This window comes from Choristoneura fumiferana, chromosome 2 (assembly GCF_025370935.1).
Source record: "Choristoneura fumiferana chromosome 2, NRCan_CFum_1, whole genome shotgun sequence".
In the NCBI taxonomy this organism is placed as follows: domain Eukaryota; kingdom Metazoa; phylum Arthropoda; class Insecta; order Lepidoptera; family Tortricidae; genus Choristoneura; species Choristoneura fumiferana.
In genome coordinates this window covers 11,924,973-11,943,156 of record NC_133473.1, presented here as the reverse complement: position 1 = coordinate 11,943,156, position 18,184 = coordinate 11,924,973, and the positions used below count along the sequence as shown (strand labels likewise).

At 33.9% G+C, this 18,184-nt stretch overlaps 1 protein-coding gene across 1 annotated transcript; it reads right to left on the bottom strand.

Moving 5' to 3' along the window:
• Positions 1-670: 670 nt before the first annotated feature.
• Positions 671-17,081, bottom strand: LOC141443750 (uncharacterized). Its single transcript, XM_074109104.1, has 9 exons — positions 16,796-17,081; positions 16,648-16,719; positions 13,367-13,617; positions 10,032-10,180; positions 8,525-8,726; positions 6,722-6,895; positions 4,690-4,887; positions 4,142-4,237; positions 671-3,981 (listed from the first exon to the last, which is right to left on the bottom strand). The coding sequence occupies exons 1-9, from the start codon at positions 16,878-16,880 to the stop codon at positions 2,419-2,421; spliced, it is 2,790 nt and encodes a 929-aa protein (XP_073965205.1). The 5' UTR covers positions 16,881-17,081; the 3' UTR covers positions 671-2,418.
• Positions 17,082-18,184: the final 1,103 nt, after the last annotated feature.

The following is an 18,184-nucleotide window of genomic DNA, read 5'->3' as shown; positions in this document are numbered from 1 at the left end:
CCAAATGCTAAGTTTCATAAAGGACCATCGATTTGTCTTCGACAATGACGATCTTTACATATAAAGTTTTAGGCCCTATTTCACCCCCCTCACAGGAAGAATAAAAAGAAACGAACGAACAAACGTTTATTTATCTTTTAATCACGTGCCGAAATGGTAAGTTTAATAAAGATTCATCGATTTATCTTCGATAATGACGACCTTCCATATGAACTTCCATCCCCTCACTGGTCGAATTTTCAAAAAAGCTCATACAAATACCGTTTTATCTTCGACAGCGACGAACTTCCACCATATAAACTTTCATCCCCTATTTCAACCCCTTAAAGCCTCTTTTTCGCGATAAAAGATAGCCTATGTTCTTTCCCAAAGTCTATGCTATTTCTGTACCAAATTTCATCCAAATCGGTTCAGCGGTTTTGTCGTGAAAGCGTAACAGACAGACAGACAGTTACTTTCGCGTTTATAATATTAGTATGGAAGTATGGATTTTTTGTAAGTAGCGGAGTCGCTAACAAAGCTCTGCGCCTTACACCGCACTCGGACGTGCACCAGCAAGCAGGGTTTTTTTTTTAATTTTAATATATTTAGTTACTAATTACTTCTGTTACACACTTACCTACACTATAAGGAATAGTATGATCCATTACAGGACAAATGAAACCCGCAATTCCACGTTATGAGAGCTAATTTATTCCCAAAATAATGATTACAAACATTTAATTTTGTAGCTGGCATAAACATGCGCACATTCTTGGGCCTAACGTGTTATTTACAATCATTGCTTCGCTTAAAAATATATGTTACGAACTTAACTACTATCGTATTCATATATGAAATGTACTTAGTTTTTAATTATAATGTTCCAGGCTAAGTCATACAAAATTATCACAAACATAATCCATAAATTCTTCGAATTTTATACACTTCAAATAATCAATACTATTCAGTTCAAACACAATGTGCTAAACTACACAATCTTAGTTTTTATAGTGTACGATATATCTGCCCTCTCAATCAGCTAGTATAACCGATTGGAACTTAAAAGACCAACACTAATAACAATTTGATGTACAGTATAATCATGCAATTAAGACAATACACACTTGAAATATATAATGTACTACATTTAGGGAACAAACGGAACGGCCTTGGCCTAGGGCTAAAGCAAAATGACACGTATCGCGCACGCACTGTGGCACGCACACACATACAAGAGCGACTTTGACAGGGGCCCTTCTTTCGTTCCCCAATTACAAGATTTGCCAGCAGTTTGCAAAAATTATTCAGGCACATACAAAAATGTGCCACATCCAAAAAAATTAAGTCTTATTTATCAGCTTTGATTGCTTTGAAGTACCTACTTAAACCGGCCAAGTAGGTACATGTCCGAACGCGTAATGAATGATTCCGTAGTCCTTATGAAGTTAAAATAATAACAACAAAGATAGCTAAACCGCTAACACATAGGAGCGTTCTTCATAGAATTATGCGCTTTTGTAGCGTCAGAAACGTTAGGCAATACGGCCTCTGGTACAGTGGTAAATTTTCATGTAGGTGGAAAGCCAGAGAAGGACAGACTAGGGCCGCCGGCAAATCTACCATCTCTAGAATACGGCCAGTCCAACACTTGCAATCGAAGTAAATGTCCACTAATAAACTACTTTTGAACTCGATTATACGTTGAGAAAATGGTCTATTACTTGGAGCAAAATTAGACATCAAACGATAATTAATTAATTATAGTTAGCTAGCTACCAATGGTCAGAAATGTAAGTTGGCACCCCTAAAACAATTATCATTTTCACTCTTTCTTTTCTGGGTTACAAGGATGAAAATCTATCAAAAAGTGGTTGACATCGATTGTTTAATAACCACAAAACGCCATGTCTTATCAAAGATACAATATTTAATATATTCGAATGACTAATATTACAATAACGAAAAAAAAAACCTCTTTATAATTTGTGAACAAATAAAAATTGACAACGCAACACATATAATATTGTATCCTGTGTAAGTTTCTCCTAACTTCTTACTTAAAATATTTACATTTTTTATAAGCTAGAACTCAGATCCAACTCAAATTACAATATATATCTGTACTGATTCTAGTTCCAAGGGTGGTTCAATGCATCGTCAATAATTTGAAACGTAAAAAATTATGTCAGTTTAGGAATTTATACCCAGGAATGATATTTTACTTGACTTACATAATCCTAAGACATAATAAATCTTTTTAACTTTACTTATATAACCTATGTTTATCTACTTGCGCTGTCAGCGTTAGATACATAGATGAGAAAGGAGCTCAAAAATACTTCCGAGGAAGATCATTTTGAACACTTTTCAGCCATGGTAGCTTTGATATATTTGACACGGACCGCGCACAAAGAATAAAAAATCCTAATTTTACATTTAAACACCTTCCGAAGTATCCATATTATTACTTGTTTCAGTATTATCATCATCTACACCGTCATCATCTTTTAGTAAAGTCTCAATCATCTCTTCACTCATTTCAGTGTCCTGTAACTTACTATCATTGTCGTTTTCTTGGCTATCGTCATTTTTGCCGTCATCATTTTTACTGATTTCACTGTGACCAGTTTTATCATCAGCGATATCAGAAGCTACTTTTGAGTCATCTATATTCTCTTCATTATGTTTCTCGGCATTTGAATCAACTACTTTCTCCTCACCATTAATATCATTCAACTCATGTAATTTTAAAGAATCACTTTCAGAAATTTCTTTTTCATTGTGACTTTCATTTTCATTATTATCATCATCTATTTCAGAAGACTCCTTATTGTCTACATTTTGGTTACTTTTTTGATTTTCATCTGTGGGCTCTGATTCATCGTTATTATTTTCGTTGCTATGATCCATTTCAGTATTAGCAAGAGGATCATCTTCAGGCGCTTTTGATATTGTGTCATCTTGTTCACTAGATTTATCTTGCATTTCTTCGTTCACTTTTGTGACATTATTCATATCTACTGCCTTTTCCCCACTTTCGTTGAGTTCACCACTACTCATCGCACCTGTTAAATCTACTTCCTGTTGATCAATTGAGTTTGTGTCATTGGCATTAGAATCAACTGAATTCTCATCAATAAAGATTGGATCGTCGTTTTCTTCCGGATTGGGTAATATTTCCACATCATCATCGTCATCATCATCATCATCATCGCTAATATTATTAGTACCATTGCTACCACCCGCTTTCTTGACTAAATATTGTTTGAACCCTTTACTTAAATTGTCTCGAATTTCGTTAAACCTAGTATTAGAGGTTTGTAATAGCCGCTCCAATGTCTTGTGCAGAACTTTCATTTCACCCACCGTGCGGGTCCGCAAATGCACTGTAGTAGCTTCTTTTCTCAATTTATTTAAACGAGACATTGAATAATCTAAGGCATCGATGGCATCTATCAAATTATGTCTGTACCATTCAATAGGGACATCCAAATCACATTCTCTCGACACAGTCTCAGTTCCTCTCGTGACCTTGGCAGTATTAGGTGCCTTGCGCTTTGCAACACCAGACCGAGTTGCTGGAATACGGACAGGTTTGGGAGTAGAGTTTACAGCTTGTGGTGTGACTGCGCTTAGTTTTGCTGCATATGTCGCTCCTTTAGGCGCAGTTTTGCTGGCAGTTTCAGTAACTGCGACAATTGTAGCCGAATATCCGCCAGGCATATTAGGATTAGCATTAATGGCAAAAATCCTTCCATCGGGTAAGCGATACATTTTATTAGAAGAGAGTGTTTGTGGGTCCACGCGGAACTTTAGTCCTCCTGTTTGTGCGTTTACTGTGACGTCGTTTTCAGTCATTTGTACAATATTTTCAGCTGACAGGTCAGGTAGCGTGTTCGCCAAGCGTGGCACAAGTGGCGGCGGATTGCTTATTCTCGGGAACGATTTAGGTGCCGGCGTGATGCATTGTACATCATCGTCGGTATTATCCTCTGTGACCTAAAAATAAATAAACGACAAGTTATTATCTTGTTTTAAGACCGGACCATATGACCTGACTTGTAATGTTTAATATTAAGCATGGTGTTAGGTATGATAGTTAATTCGGAAAAGTTCCACAGTTGTCATGATCCGAATAGTAGTTATTGCGTTTACATACCTCACATAATGGCTCCATGGGAAAATCGGGTGTGCAAACTACATCATCATCCCCGCCATTATTGTTCATTGACGCTACCGCCGCCATATCTAATCCCTGAAACCATGGTTTTTAAAACTATGTATAAGATAAAAAAAATCTTCATGTAATTTTTTTTTATGGCAATGATTTTAAAAATAGTTCTTTGCGTAAAAATTCTGGCAATTCCAAATCCCAAAGCAATCCATGAAAATTGACTGCGTTATCTGACATTGATAATATCAGTAAACTAAAGAGGTCTAGATAAAAACACTGTATTTAGCTTGACGTCATACGTCTGTCATCGACACCAAAGTTACGCTCCCTGGAGATGATGCTGGCCGGACGACCAAAATTTTACTACCAGATTATGGTAAAATAATTATGCCAAATTTCAAGTCAATTTGATACCAGAAAGTAGTCGAAAAATGGTTTTCAACAAACATTTCAAGTTAAGTGGAAGTTTGTAAAAACCTATTTTTATTAACCATGAACCAAATTAAAAAGTGATAGTTAATATTCTAGCATACCTGTGTTAAATTTTCTAAAGAAAGGTTGATGTTATCGTTTATGAAGTTGTTGTATGTGTTAACATTATTGTATCCATTGAATGGAGTCATTATTGGAATTGGAAGCGTTGGACCTTTGGGTCTGATGCGAATAGGGGTAGTAACTTGTTTACGATCAGCAACAAACCGAACAGGATTTATTATTGGCGAAGAAGATAACTGAAACAGAAATACATTACAATAACTATAAAAATATGTCAGTACTCTCCACAAGTAATACAAAAAAAAAATGTTGTTTGCATACAAAGGAGCAATAGGTGACGTCTTTCAAAGGGATTTATTCCAGGCAACTTTTTTATTAATAGTTGTACAGTAGGGTTGAGCGAATTATTATTTTTTGGATTTTGAATGCTGAATAGTGCTAAAAAGTTGCGATTTGTTTAAAGGATTACGAGAAAAATAAAAATATATAAACCTACTTTAAGCCCTCTACTGTCATTCAAAGATTTAAAAAAACCGTTAAGTTAAATTCCTTAAAATATGGTTTTTTTACCTCAGTGTGCTGTAATCTTATTCAAAACATACCTTAGTCCTTAGTTCAAGTAAAACGCCTTTGTAAGGAACCATGTACCGAAAATTGAAATTAAATGGACTGCCAAAACTACCAATACTACCAATTTTCGTTTAAGTATGTCTATGGGACTTTTAACACGCAAATGTATGTATTGATACAATTTCTGATTCAAATTGATGTCCCAACTTTTCAGCATTAAACATATTTATTTATTTTTGCGAAATTACGAAATTCTCATTCAAAAATAAAATCTTTGAGGTAAAGAGGGCTAAAACATAATGTCGAAAAAATAATATAAAAATATATATAAAAAAATCGAAGTATTCGAGACTGATTAAGCATTTTTTTTCTTCATACATAGACGCTCCACCATATTTTACAGTCACTTCCATTAATATTTGCCACAGCAGAGCCGCTGGATCTGTCCAGTTAGATAGTTATGTGATTGAGATAAGCGTCAGCGGGACGGCAACATACGAAGTTCGAGTTTTGCATTCGTAGTCAGGGCCAGCAGGGCTACTACGAAATTCGAAAATCGAAGTTCGTGTCGTTCCGTCCTTCTGACACTACTAAATTTAATACGTAAGTGAGAGGGACGTTACGGTACGAACTTTGATTTTCGAATTCCGGAGTAGGCCCTCAGATATCACACAACGTCATTGTTCATGTTTTTCGTATTCAAGTGGTATTTTACCGATTTTCGTTACTTTACTCGTGTTTTTATTTAGATATTCATATCATAGAATAATAAATCAAATATTCATTATTCTCATATTATTTAGTTAATGTAAAACTTACTTAGAATGAAATTGAAACTTAAACATCAACATCTATAAAAAGTCGAAATATCTCGAAAACGGTCGCACTTTTATTAGAACTATTTTACCTTTTCTAGAATGTCCTAAGTGTCCTACATTTTAGTACACCACGGATCCGTTCATATCTTAATATTTTACGACGTACATACATAGGTACCTACAAAATCTTACGGTAATAACCGGTTGCGGCACATCACTATTTATGAGACGCAAAAAACAGGTAACACATGAAACGTCATTTTAGTATCTCAAATTCTGGGACAGACCATAGTAGTGATATAATTTATGTAAAAAAAATAAGCCAATTTAACAGCAATATAATAAGATTGAGTTAAGTAGTCATAATTTAGGTACACACAAGGAAACTGAATTATGGACCAAAGCAGACATTTTCCACAATAAATTTTACTATGATTTTTGACACATGATATGTCAAAATGGCATTTGCAGCGACAAGGGGAACCTTATCAACAGTGATCGGAATAGAATCGCGGGATTAGGTGGTTGGTATCAACAACTGCATATTACTTCTTTCTGCGTGCAGGTAAATTGACTCTGCACCTATTCTGATCACTGCTATTAATCATGAGCGTATCAAGACGGAAACTCTGGTATGCTATTCTGTTTCTTTGACTGTGCCTGAAAATTAAAATATACTTACCCTTATTTTCTTCGGATAAGTCGACACATTCATTGAATTGCCATAAGACTTTGGACTCGATACTGCAATAGGGTTCTTGAGATAGAGGGTTTTGTTTTTGGGGCTTATTGACCTTTTCACAGGTTTTTTTTCTTGTTTTACATCATCAACATTGATGGACGCGAACTTTTTCACCTAAAAAAAAAAAAAAACTATTTAGACCAAACACTTATAAAGGCTCATGAGAAATCTTTACTTTGTTCGTTATTTTTAACGGTTTTTGTTTTACAAATTGTCAGTAAGGAACAAAATTAATAACAATAAACATTAAATTAAGTTCTCATTTTATTACCATAAGAAAATGAGGACTTTATAACGTTTTATTGACATTAATTGTTTCATAGATTCGATTTAAGCGCGTTGGTAACGGTCGATGTCATTAAACGACTGAGGTAAATAAAATGACACTCCAGTTGACATAGTTTAACTACCCCCGGAATAAATCACGCCCGTTTTGAATTACTGTCAATTTTGCATCTACCCCAAAACTACTTGTCAATTCGAATATCAGTTCCAACTTTCACATAACACTGACATACTAACTTTAGGTATCGAAAAATTGGGTGGAAACTTGAAACAAGACAAATATCTTATAAATATATTTCGAGGCTTTGGCGATCATTCGGCTATGTTTAAAAAAGTGAAGTTCTTCTTCAAAAAGAAAAAAACATCTAAATTCTTTACGCAAAGCAGGGTGCGAAAAATCCCAATTTTAATAATAAAAATCAAAAATCTGACTTTTTATATATATCGGATATATATCAGATATATATAGAGATAATTATTTTATAATTTGTGTGCAGAAAGAAACCATTTTACATTCAATTCAATTTGTACCTTGTGGTCAAAATCCGGCAAAAACAACAAACACTACAATTCTTTTTATTTTGACATATTATTTAAGTTTTTAGGGTTCCGTACCCAAAAGGTAAAAACGGGACCTTATTAATTACTAAAACTCCACTGTCCGTCTATCACAAGGTTGTATGTATCTCAAGAATTGTAATAGGTAGACTAGAGAGTTCAAATTATCACAGATGACGTATTTCTGTGGCCGCTACAACAACGAACATTAAAAACAGAATAAAATAAATATTTAAGTGGGGGCTCCCATACAACAAACGTGATGTTTTTGCCGTTTTTTGGTCGATATTAATAAGGGCGACAGTTAGACGCTCGAAATATTCACAGAATATTTAGTTGCATATTTACTTTAATTAAATAAAAATTAAAATGTTGCTAGTGTTGTTTTTTGTTATTCCGGTTTAAGGCAAAGGAATCTAGCCCATTCAGCCATTTTAGTCTTAAGAAAATAGTTTAGTTTCTGAAACTTAAAAAAATGAATATAATATCAATGATTTTTATAAAAAAAATATAATCGTGATGTATATCCTCGCACCCTGACGCAAATTAATTATTTCGCATTACTGTGGTATTAAGTGTACTAAGTAATTAATTAAAAAATAAATTTAAATTAAATTTTATCTGTTTATTTCATAACCATTTTAGAATAAATTGCATAATTCACCTAACTAATCTTTATTTTTAAAGATTCTAAGTGCTAGGCTATGAGTTGCCCTTGATAAGTAAATTCTTAATGATGTTTTTTATGTTCTTAAGATTGCTAGTTATTTTATCAATTGTAGCCCTGGGAAAATCATTTAGTATTTGAGGAAGGTAGTAGGACCAGATCCTTTTGCCAGAAATATTTAATGAAGTATAACAATAGATGGCTGAGCTTTAAGATCACTTGGAATCACATACCTGGATAGTAGGAGGAATTTTAGAAATAACTGCAGCAGCAGCTTTCTTTGCTGAATTTTCAGCTTCTTTTTTTTCTTCCCGTTTCTTATTGCTCTCTATTTTTTCTCGCCGTTTTTTATGTTTGCAACATTCTGTGTAGTCTGTTGCACAGCTAACTTGATATTTTTCTTTAAGAGCCTGATCTTGAGTAGCCATTGTAATCCTGTTAAAAAAAACATATATGACAGGCAAGACTTACAATATCATATTTATAGTTATTTGTGCAACAAGAGAACAATTGTTTTTTGCTGCAAGTGTTGATTTTGAATCTGAGCAAGCAAAGGATTCTACAATTGAATCACGAGCGTAGCGTAGCGAGTGATTCTAGGTTAGAATCCTGAGATCAGAGAAAGATTCAAACACTTGAGATGCAAAAAAACTTTGGTCTCAAGTGAGTGACACATACAACTTTTCACCTCAGCAGCGAGAACATTTAATTTAAAGGTTAAAATAATCACATAACATATTATTATATATTTAGAAAACAAACAATATCAAAAACTTTTAAATATAATCCGATTGTTAAGAATTTTAGTTTAGTTATAACTCTTTAACATGGTTAGAACTCTTTGTAAAATATGTCATACTTTTTAATACTGCAAAAGATCTCATCTTTGGGTCATTAAAAAGGTTGAACCATAAAAGTATTTTTTTTTTATAAAAACTTAAATTTAAATACGATTTTATTAGGATTTCTATTGTTTGAAACATAAATATAAAAATAGATTAGTTGCAAATTTATTCAATTTAATTTTATTAAAAAAAAAAAACAAGAGCAGCGGCTTTTGTGCAACGAGGTTGCATACTTTGTTAAAAGAGCGGGAAAATTGTAACATTTTGGAAATATTTCGCTGTCATGTAATTTTTTATTTTTTTATTATTACCATACATTTAATTAATTAATTTTTAAGATATTTTTAATACTTAAGGTAAGTATAATTTAAGATTGTTTAATTAAAAAGTAAAAAAAAGAACAGAAAAAAAGTAAAATGGAGCGGGATATTCGTTAATTTATGTTCGTTTTGTTAGCTAATTTATCTGGAATGAATGAATTTATTTGTAGTTTTTTGTTTTATAATTTTGCGGTTATATGTGTATGCGAACCCGAACATTTGTTTGTTTCTTTTTAGTGTTTTTAGGCCTACAAAATTTGAAAATCGAATCGAACATTTGATCCTATTTTTTGCTTTTTTCATGTTGAAGTGAAAGTGACGGATCTAAGTCAAGTCCAGCATTTAAAAAAAATTGTTAAAAAATTACTTTGTCTCACGGAGTGAGCAAAATCGCATTTTGCTCACTGATTTTTAATAGCAAAACTTGCCTGTTTGAGCTGCTGAGGTGAAAAATCAATTACTAGATTTGACCCAAAAACAACAACACATGGGGCTAACTAACTAACTAAAACCATATAAAAACAAGAGCAGTGATTTAAAAATAAAGCGCACAAATAATTGTTAAAATAACGTACCTGTTTCTCAGGTCACAGTACCGCAATAGAGCCCAGCATGCTGCCCGGAGATCCCATAATGGCCTATTGTTGCACTTAAAACATTTCCAATCATCAGTATTTTCGATTTCCTTGATTTTCGGTATACCTAAATTACGTTTGATACATTTCTGAAACGAAAACAATACTTTCAAGTTGGAATCATAGAAGCTGGACATCAGAGTTTATGTAGCATTTGTTGATGAAATGATTGACGATGCGTTTTATCAGATTTACCACGCTTTCCTTATAAAATAAGGTTGCAGAATAAGGTTGATGATCAGTAGTAGACTGGTTGCAATATTAGATGCTGGTGTATGACATGCACACATAATGTAAGCTAGTGAACTGACTAACGGTCATCTTATTTTTTGAACAGGCGAGATTGAAGCTTGACCGAAGTTAATTAGAAGAGGTAAAATTTAATGTAACCGTCAGAACCCCTGGACCAATGGAGATATTTGATGTTTAGAAAATATCAAAATTTACTACCTATTTGCTACTATTTAATACCTAACTTACAATAATTAGTACCTCGATAGACAATAAAAAAACGAGTATGAAAGTGGACCAGACATTCTGACGTTACAAATTTAGTAAATTTTTTGGAGAATACTGGATCCGGTAGCTAAAGTTTTTGTGCCGAAGCTAAGAAAGACCGAAGTCAAAGAAACAAAAGAAAATGTAGAAACTACACGCATTTTATCAATAATAGAAACGTACAGTAAGAAACAAGCTTAAGGTACAGTCAACTACAAAGAGATGTATCCATGTTAATCTTTCAAAATGTTGTAACTTTTCGCATGTCATAATTAATTACCCATGGTAAGTGACATTTCTAGTAGCAACAAAACCTTACATTATCATCGACTCGTTTAAAATGCAACAATTATGTATCCCGCTACACTTCCTCCGAATGTACACTAACAAGCCTCTTTTACTATCTACCGATATATTATGACAAATATAAGCAAAAGTTCAATGTTCCAAAAAAATGTAACCAATATTTTTAAATTCAGAACAGGCCCTAAACTATACTACGAAGCGCAAAATTCAAACTTCGTATCTTGCCGTCCTGTTGACGCTAATACGAGTGAGAGGGACCGTAGATTTTCGAATTTCGTAGTAGCCCCCCTGAATCCAAGCAAGCCGATTCGAAGTTTAAACACTCAATTTCTTCTTCATTATCTACTAGTTTTTTCCCGCGGCTACGCACGCGTAAACCGTTAGATCCAGCCGATGAATTGAACTTCCGGGATTTACTTGATTCCCATGAGAATTCCTAAAAAATATTGTAGATTTCATTAACGCTACAAAAAAACTGTACTAAATTTCATGGCTCTGAACCTACTAGTTGAGATTTCGAAATTTTACTCGTATCGAGATCTCGTGGGAATATTTCGATAAAAAGTAAAGTAGCCTATGTATTATTCCAGTCACGCAGCTTTCGCAAATTTTAGCTAAATCCGTCCAGCCGTTTTAGCGTGAAGGAGTGACAAACTATACACACACACATACATACTCTCAAATTTTCGCATTTAAAATATTAGTATAGTACTATTTGAAAATTAATAAAATAAGTGCCGCTAAAATAAAAAATAAAAACTGACGTTTCACGTAAACATTGGATAAATAATATTTATTTCGAGTGTTGGTAACATTTCTTTGGAACATTGAACGTTTACTTATATTTGTCAAAATATATCGGTAGATAGTAAAAGAGGCTTGTTAGTGTACAGTCAATTGCAAACATATGGTCTTATCTAACCCTTCAAAAATATTTTTCATAGGCTCTTATTCCGGCGTAATAAGGCCGTGGTAACATATTTATCAGTGCTTCAAATCGATACATATCTTTACACTTGACTGTACATTCGGAGGAAGCGTTGCGGGATACATAATTGTTGCATTTTGAACGAGTCGATGATAATGTTAAGGTAGACTTCCGAGTAGAGCGGCTCCGGCGTCACTAACGCAGCGACAGTAACGCGGCGATAGAGCGATAGTATTATGCAGTACGGAAACGTATGAACTAACGTTCGAACGCAGCGTCACTGTCGCTGCGTTAGTGACGCCGGAGCCACTCTACTCGGAAGTCTACCTTAAGGTTTTGTTGCTACTAGAAATGTCACTTACCATGGGTAATTAATTATGACATGCGAAAAGTTACAACATTTTGAAAGATTAACATGGATACATATCTTTGTAGTTGACTGTACCTTAAGCTTGTTTCTTACCGTACGTTTCTGTTATTGATAAAATGGGTGTAGTTTCTACATTTTCTTTTGTTTTCTTTGACTTCGGTCTTTTTGAGCTTCGGCACAAAAACTTTAGCTACCGGATCCAGTATTCTCCAAAAAATTTACTAAATTTGTACTTTATTATATGCCGTCAAAATGTGAGCAATCAGATTTATCGTTTCGTAGTAATACACGTGTAGGTATTTTTTTTTTACTTAAACAAATTAAGCAGAAAAACAATACATGGGTATAACTTAAAAACCATAAATCTGATTGCTCAAAATTCACGGCATACTAAACTTCAAATTTAGTACTTTTTTTTGAGTAACATTTGTGAATAATCAATAGGTTCATAGTAAATTAGCATACACCCGCCGCCCTGCCAGTCAGGCAGGATGGCGGGTGTACCTTTACATTGTAATACGAGTAAGTTCATGTAGGGTACAATTTTTTTTAAGGTAGGTACTAAATAGTACATTTTGAGTACATTATTTTAGTATAATTGTTTTTTATATTTGTATAGATACACCCGCCATTGTGACTCTCACAAAATTAGGCAAATTAAATTTCGTGGCAAAAAATGTTGATGTGATGCTGAGTCAACCACTTTCAAAAGAAGCAATGTGGATTTACAAGTTCATCAGACGGGCCTTTGCATCCAGAGACTAGGTTTCGGCACAAGGGAGAGTGTAACATGTATCTGAGGCTCCCCATGAGGCTGGCATTTAGTGTACTAAAGCCTCTTTCAAATATAAGATAAAAAAAAGACTATTTTTTCGTGGTTGACAAATATTTCCTTCCATACATTGGTCATCACTTAATCAAAGTATATGGCGTCAAAGAATTGACAAAATTTTGAATCAAAATTCTGCCACACAAACAATGGCAAGTACTATTTGAATAGAAAACTGTCATTTAACAATCTACTTCTGGCCGAATTATATACTCAGCGGCACAAAATTTGGCCCACTCTACATACAAAATTACCTGTAATTGCATACATTTAAGGGCCAGATTTTTTGCCGCTCAGTATAGTAGCTTTCTTATGTTCAAACAATAAGTAAATTTATATATTACCGCACAAAATACATGGGGACAATCCGCGCAGCAGTAGACCTGGCCTCCCTGGCCACACCAGCGGCAATACAACTCTGAGCCATCATCACCCTTCTCAAACTCTCCACTATTATAAAATGCAAAGCATGTATTGCACATTAAAGTGCGTAGCATAGGATGTGCTCGCATCCGACTTTCATTGGTAGCAGAGCATCCTAGATGACGGTCACAGGCAGTGCAATGTAACCTGTAGCTTGTTACCCAATTTAAATCTGAAATTGTGAAATAATTACATTTTAATGGTGCTTGTTTTAGAAAACCAACCAAGTAAGAGTCAGATTTGGCTGAGAGTTGAATAATAAATTTGTAGGTCTCTGTGAATGTCCAGTGTTAGCAGAATCCTGCTCTTAAGCAAAATGTATGCAGCATGGATTCAGTTTGAATCCTTAAATTACAATCATTGTACTTGGAAAGTTCAGTCTGTGAGGGTCAACTTGTCATTTTAGCATAGGTATGCAATTTTGTTTAGGATTACAATAGTATATCAGCAATAGCTGATATTTTGCATTAATTGCGTATACCAGCAAAACCTGATATTTCAGTCACAAGTACTGTGGACCATAAATGCAATCAGATCAACTCTGTGGACCTCATATAAATTGATGGTACAAAAATAGAAGATGAGTAAGGAAGGTGACAGTAAAGGTTTGAATGCCAAACCAGGACATCAGGACAGTGGATCATTTAGCAATGAGGTCAAGTTAAAAATTATTTTTTTAACATGACCTCATTGACAAAATAGGGACTGTGGACAATCACTCTTAAACCAAGACATGTAACAATTATATTTTTAGGGTTCCATACAGAACCAAAGGGTAAAAACGGGACCCTATTACTAAGACTCCACTGTCCTGTCTTCTGTCTGTCTGTCACCAGATCGTATCTCATGAACCATGATAGCTAAATAGATAGGTAGTTGAAATTTTCACAGATGATGTATTTCTGTTGCCGCTATAACAACAAATACTAAAAACAATAAAATAAATATAATAATAAATCCCATACAATTTTTTGCTCAATATTAATAATGGCAACAGGAAGACACTTGCAATATTCACAGAATATTTGTTGTATATTCACTATAAAAATAAATAATTAAATTCAAATAAAATAAATATTTAAGGTGGGCCCCCATACAACAAAAGTGATTTTTTTGCCATTTTTGCCTAATGTCTAATGTTGTTACAGATAATGGTACGGATCCCTTTGCGCGCGTGTCTTGGCCGGTTTTTTTTTTATAATTTATTATCCATATATTCTCAGAAGTGTTTATTTATTTATTGTACAGTAATGCTCATTTTCTGAAAAAAAAAAACCCATTTGTTATGGCCCAAAATCATGAAGGTGGAGAATTTGCTTTGGCAACTCATAAAAATAAATCTGAATGAATTTAAGTAAATAAGCATTTAATACTATTGAAATTACTTGGTTATATCTATACCTTAAAAAAAAAATTAAAAATAAGTAATTGTCATTAATTTAACAGAAAACAAGGTTAAAGGTCCATTAATATTAGTTTTCTATAAAATAATTTGTTTTAGGGATAAATTAAGTATCAAGGTGTAGGTATAACTAACCAGTTTTTAAAATAGCCTATTGCGTGACGTACTCTAATTACACCTATTTGTTGCATTTCAGTATTAATGTCTAGTTAGTGACACCTTGCCTTTCAAGTGAAATTAATAGCTGTATTGAATACAGGTATACATACATAGAGATAAATACAAAAGCGTAAATGACAACAATACCTCTAATTATAATATTTTTCACTTATAATGAGTTCTGTGACGTTTCGAGTTTGACAGTTTTAGAGATGCACCATTTATCGAGTGAACAATCAAAACAAAGATTTATTAGTGCGTATTTTTGGAGAAGTTGCATTATATTTTAAAAAATATGTTATTCCACTTTTCCGCCCACTGGGCCACCGTTTTCTCGTTCTTGCTGGAAATAATCCCTCAAACGAATTACAAACTCCCGACTCTGGGAGTTCAAAACAGTCTTGCAAAACTGGCATTTTGCCAAAAAATAACAACAAACTTAAAACTTAACGACAAACAGTCAACAACAATAATAACAGAAATGAACAATAACAAAGTACAATGCAAAAAAAATGCAATGGAAATTCAACTCGTATGGTAGGCAGACACACTCGTCCTGACAGTGATACTGAGAACCACTGGCCACAAGAGGCACAAGATGGCTGTGATCGTGTTCCACAATGGTTCCAAATAGCCATGGTTACAAAACCTTGCAAGTTTTGTTTAAAACATTAAAATATCTTAGTGTTCATTGTTATTGAATAATGAACCGCAGCAATTGCCGATAATGTCGTGTCACGTCACTACTCTGTTCTGTTTCACACATTGCATCATTATAAAAAATATATATTTTTCCATCGTATTCCATGGAGTCTATTTAGTGGACACTGATATTGCTATATATTTAAAAAAGTACAGTTTTACATTTTTTTCATTATTTTGCTTCAACATAGAAATTATTTATAAAAAAAATATTTTGCAAACATAGTATGCGTAATATGGTAAATTTTCAAGTGTCACAGAATTCATCGTAGGTGAAAAATACAATAGAATATCTAGGTATTCTCTTTTGAGCGGTAATAATTTGTCAATTTATATACCAGTATTTAATAAAACCGGTTCTACAATCCCTGAGTGTGTTGTCTTTAATTGTGCTATTCCTTTCAAGATTTTACTTGCAAATTACAAAATCGGAATTCGCCACCTTCGTGGTTTTGGGCCTTAAGCTCAGTTTATTGGTGTCAAAATAAATAAACAGCTTAACATAATATTCATTAAGTATTTTGCAAACAGACAACAAGTGTGTTTAAGAGTGATTTAAAAAAGGTTTTAAATATAATTAATTGATTAGGTAATTTAAACCTTTAATTTGAAAAGATGTAACTGTTAAAGTGAAAACAAGTTATAAAAAAAAACTTTAAATACAATTTAGGGTGGAAATTGTAAATTTGAATGAAAAGAAAAAACAGATTCCTCTCCTCTATTAAGCCTCTTAATGTGGCAGTTGGCACTACTAAGACACTGGGCTCAATCATACTCTCACTTAAGTAGTGAGGCCACCCCATCCCATGAGTGTAAATGTTATGTATCCAGACCAAACCAAACCAGACAGCAATTATCTATTTCGCGAGTTAAGCTTTGCCATGATCTTTCACGTTGCTAAGAAGTTATTAAAATTAATCAGCAAATTACAATACTCACCATTAAATTTAGTTTTGTAAAAAGTTCTTTCATCCTCACTAATATCTTCATCAAAATCTACATCCCTTGGTTCTGTAACAAAAGTGACATAAGGACAATCTACACCACTTTATTATAGCAGTGTTATATGCCAATATAAAGTGCTTACCAGGTAAAGGCGGGAATTTAACATCTTCGTCAGCCGGCACAAGAGGGTCCAAAGAATTTGACTCGGTCAATGCAGTTTCACTCATAATGAAAGTTGCTAATTAGTAACTGTTATATTGACATTCGTTCGTGGGAGGTTTATAGATGCACATGAAATATGGAGTGGCTATAGGTATAATTCGTATAAGATTTTTAACAAAACCTAAACTTTTACATTAATCCACTGACGCAAATACTGTAGAAGTTCAGCCATTTTGGCATTTTCATGAATTAAAAAGTTATCAACGCCAAAGACATACATGTAGTGTTGCCAGTACTTATTAATTTAATTCTGATATTCATGCAGTAATTTATGTAAATAATCTTTAAAAACCTACTACAGGAGAATCAAAAACTTCAAATATTATTGTACTCAACCAGAAATAATATCAGTAAGATGCGGTGTGCACTGGAATATTTGAAGACAATGAAAAATAAAAATGCAACTAAATGAAAACCATAGACAAGCTTATTGATGACGTCGTATCGCGCAGATCGAGGTACAATGGGGTAGAATAGAATGTAAACTAAGTAAACTAAGAAAAAGCTAGGTATAGCAAAAATTTAACCGACTTCAAAAAACCATGAAAATTATTTTCTACCAGTAAAGTCGGTGCCTCAGCACGAGCCAGCAGGAGGATACATATACTTATTAGGCTTCAATCACTCCTGCTGGCTCGTGCTGAGGCACCGACTTCAGACTGGTAGAGAATTATATTCATGGTTTTTTTGTAGTCGGTTAAATTTTTTGTTATACCTACATTTTTTTCACGCTTTTTAGCGTATATAATCTAAGATACAATAGTTAAATGTGAACTGCTCGTCACCTTTTACGAAAGGAAAGATTGCTTTTTCCGATGCAGAGCACGTTAATTAATGAGGAGACCTGGTGCTTCACCACCCGTTCCATTTCACCATATGCATTACGCTGCGCATAAATTGCTTAGCAACTGTGTTAAAGCAATTTAAATTCAACCAGTGAAGTATTATTACTGAGTAGTAGCCCCGTTGGTCAAATGTGGTCTTCATCCTCAGTTCCATTTCACCAAATGATGATTTTCACGAGCCAATACACGAGTTACTTCATTGATCGAAGCAATACTTACTATTCCTTTCTTTTACAATTTTGCAGAAAATTCGGAAAATAGTGATATATGGTAACCCTACCCACCGATCCAGGCGGGCTACTCCGAAACTCGAAGTTCGTGTCGTGCGGTCCCTCTCGCTCTCGTATCAAACAGTGTAAGTGTCAGAGGGACCGCACGACACGAACTTCGAGTTTCGGAGTAGCCCAGCAGCAAACATATACTTGTATTGTATCTGTATTATATCACAGAATAACTAATAGTAC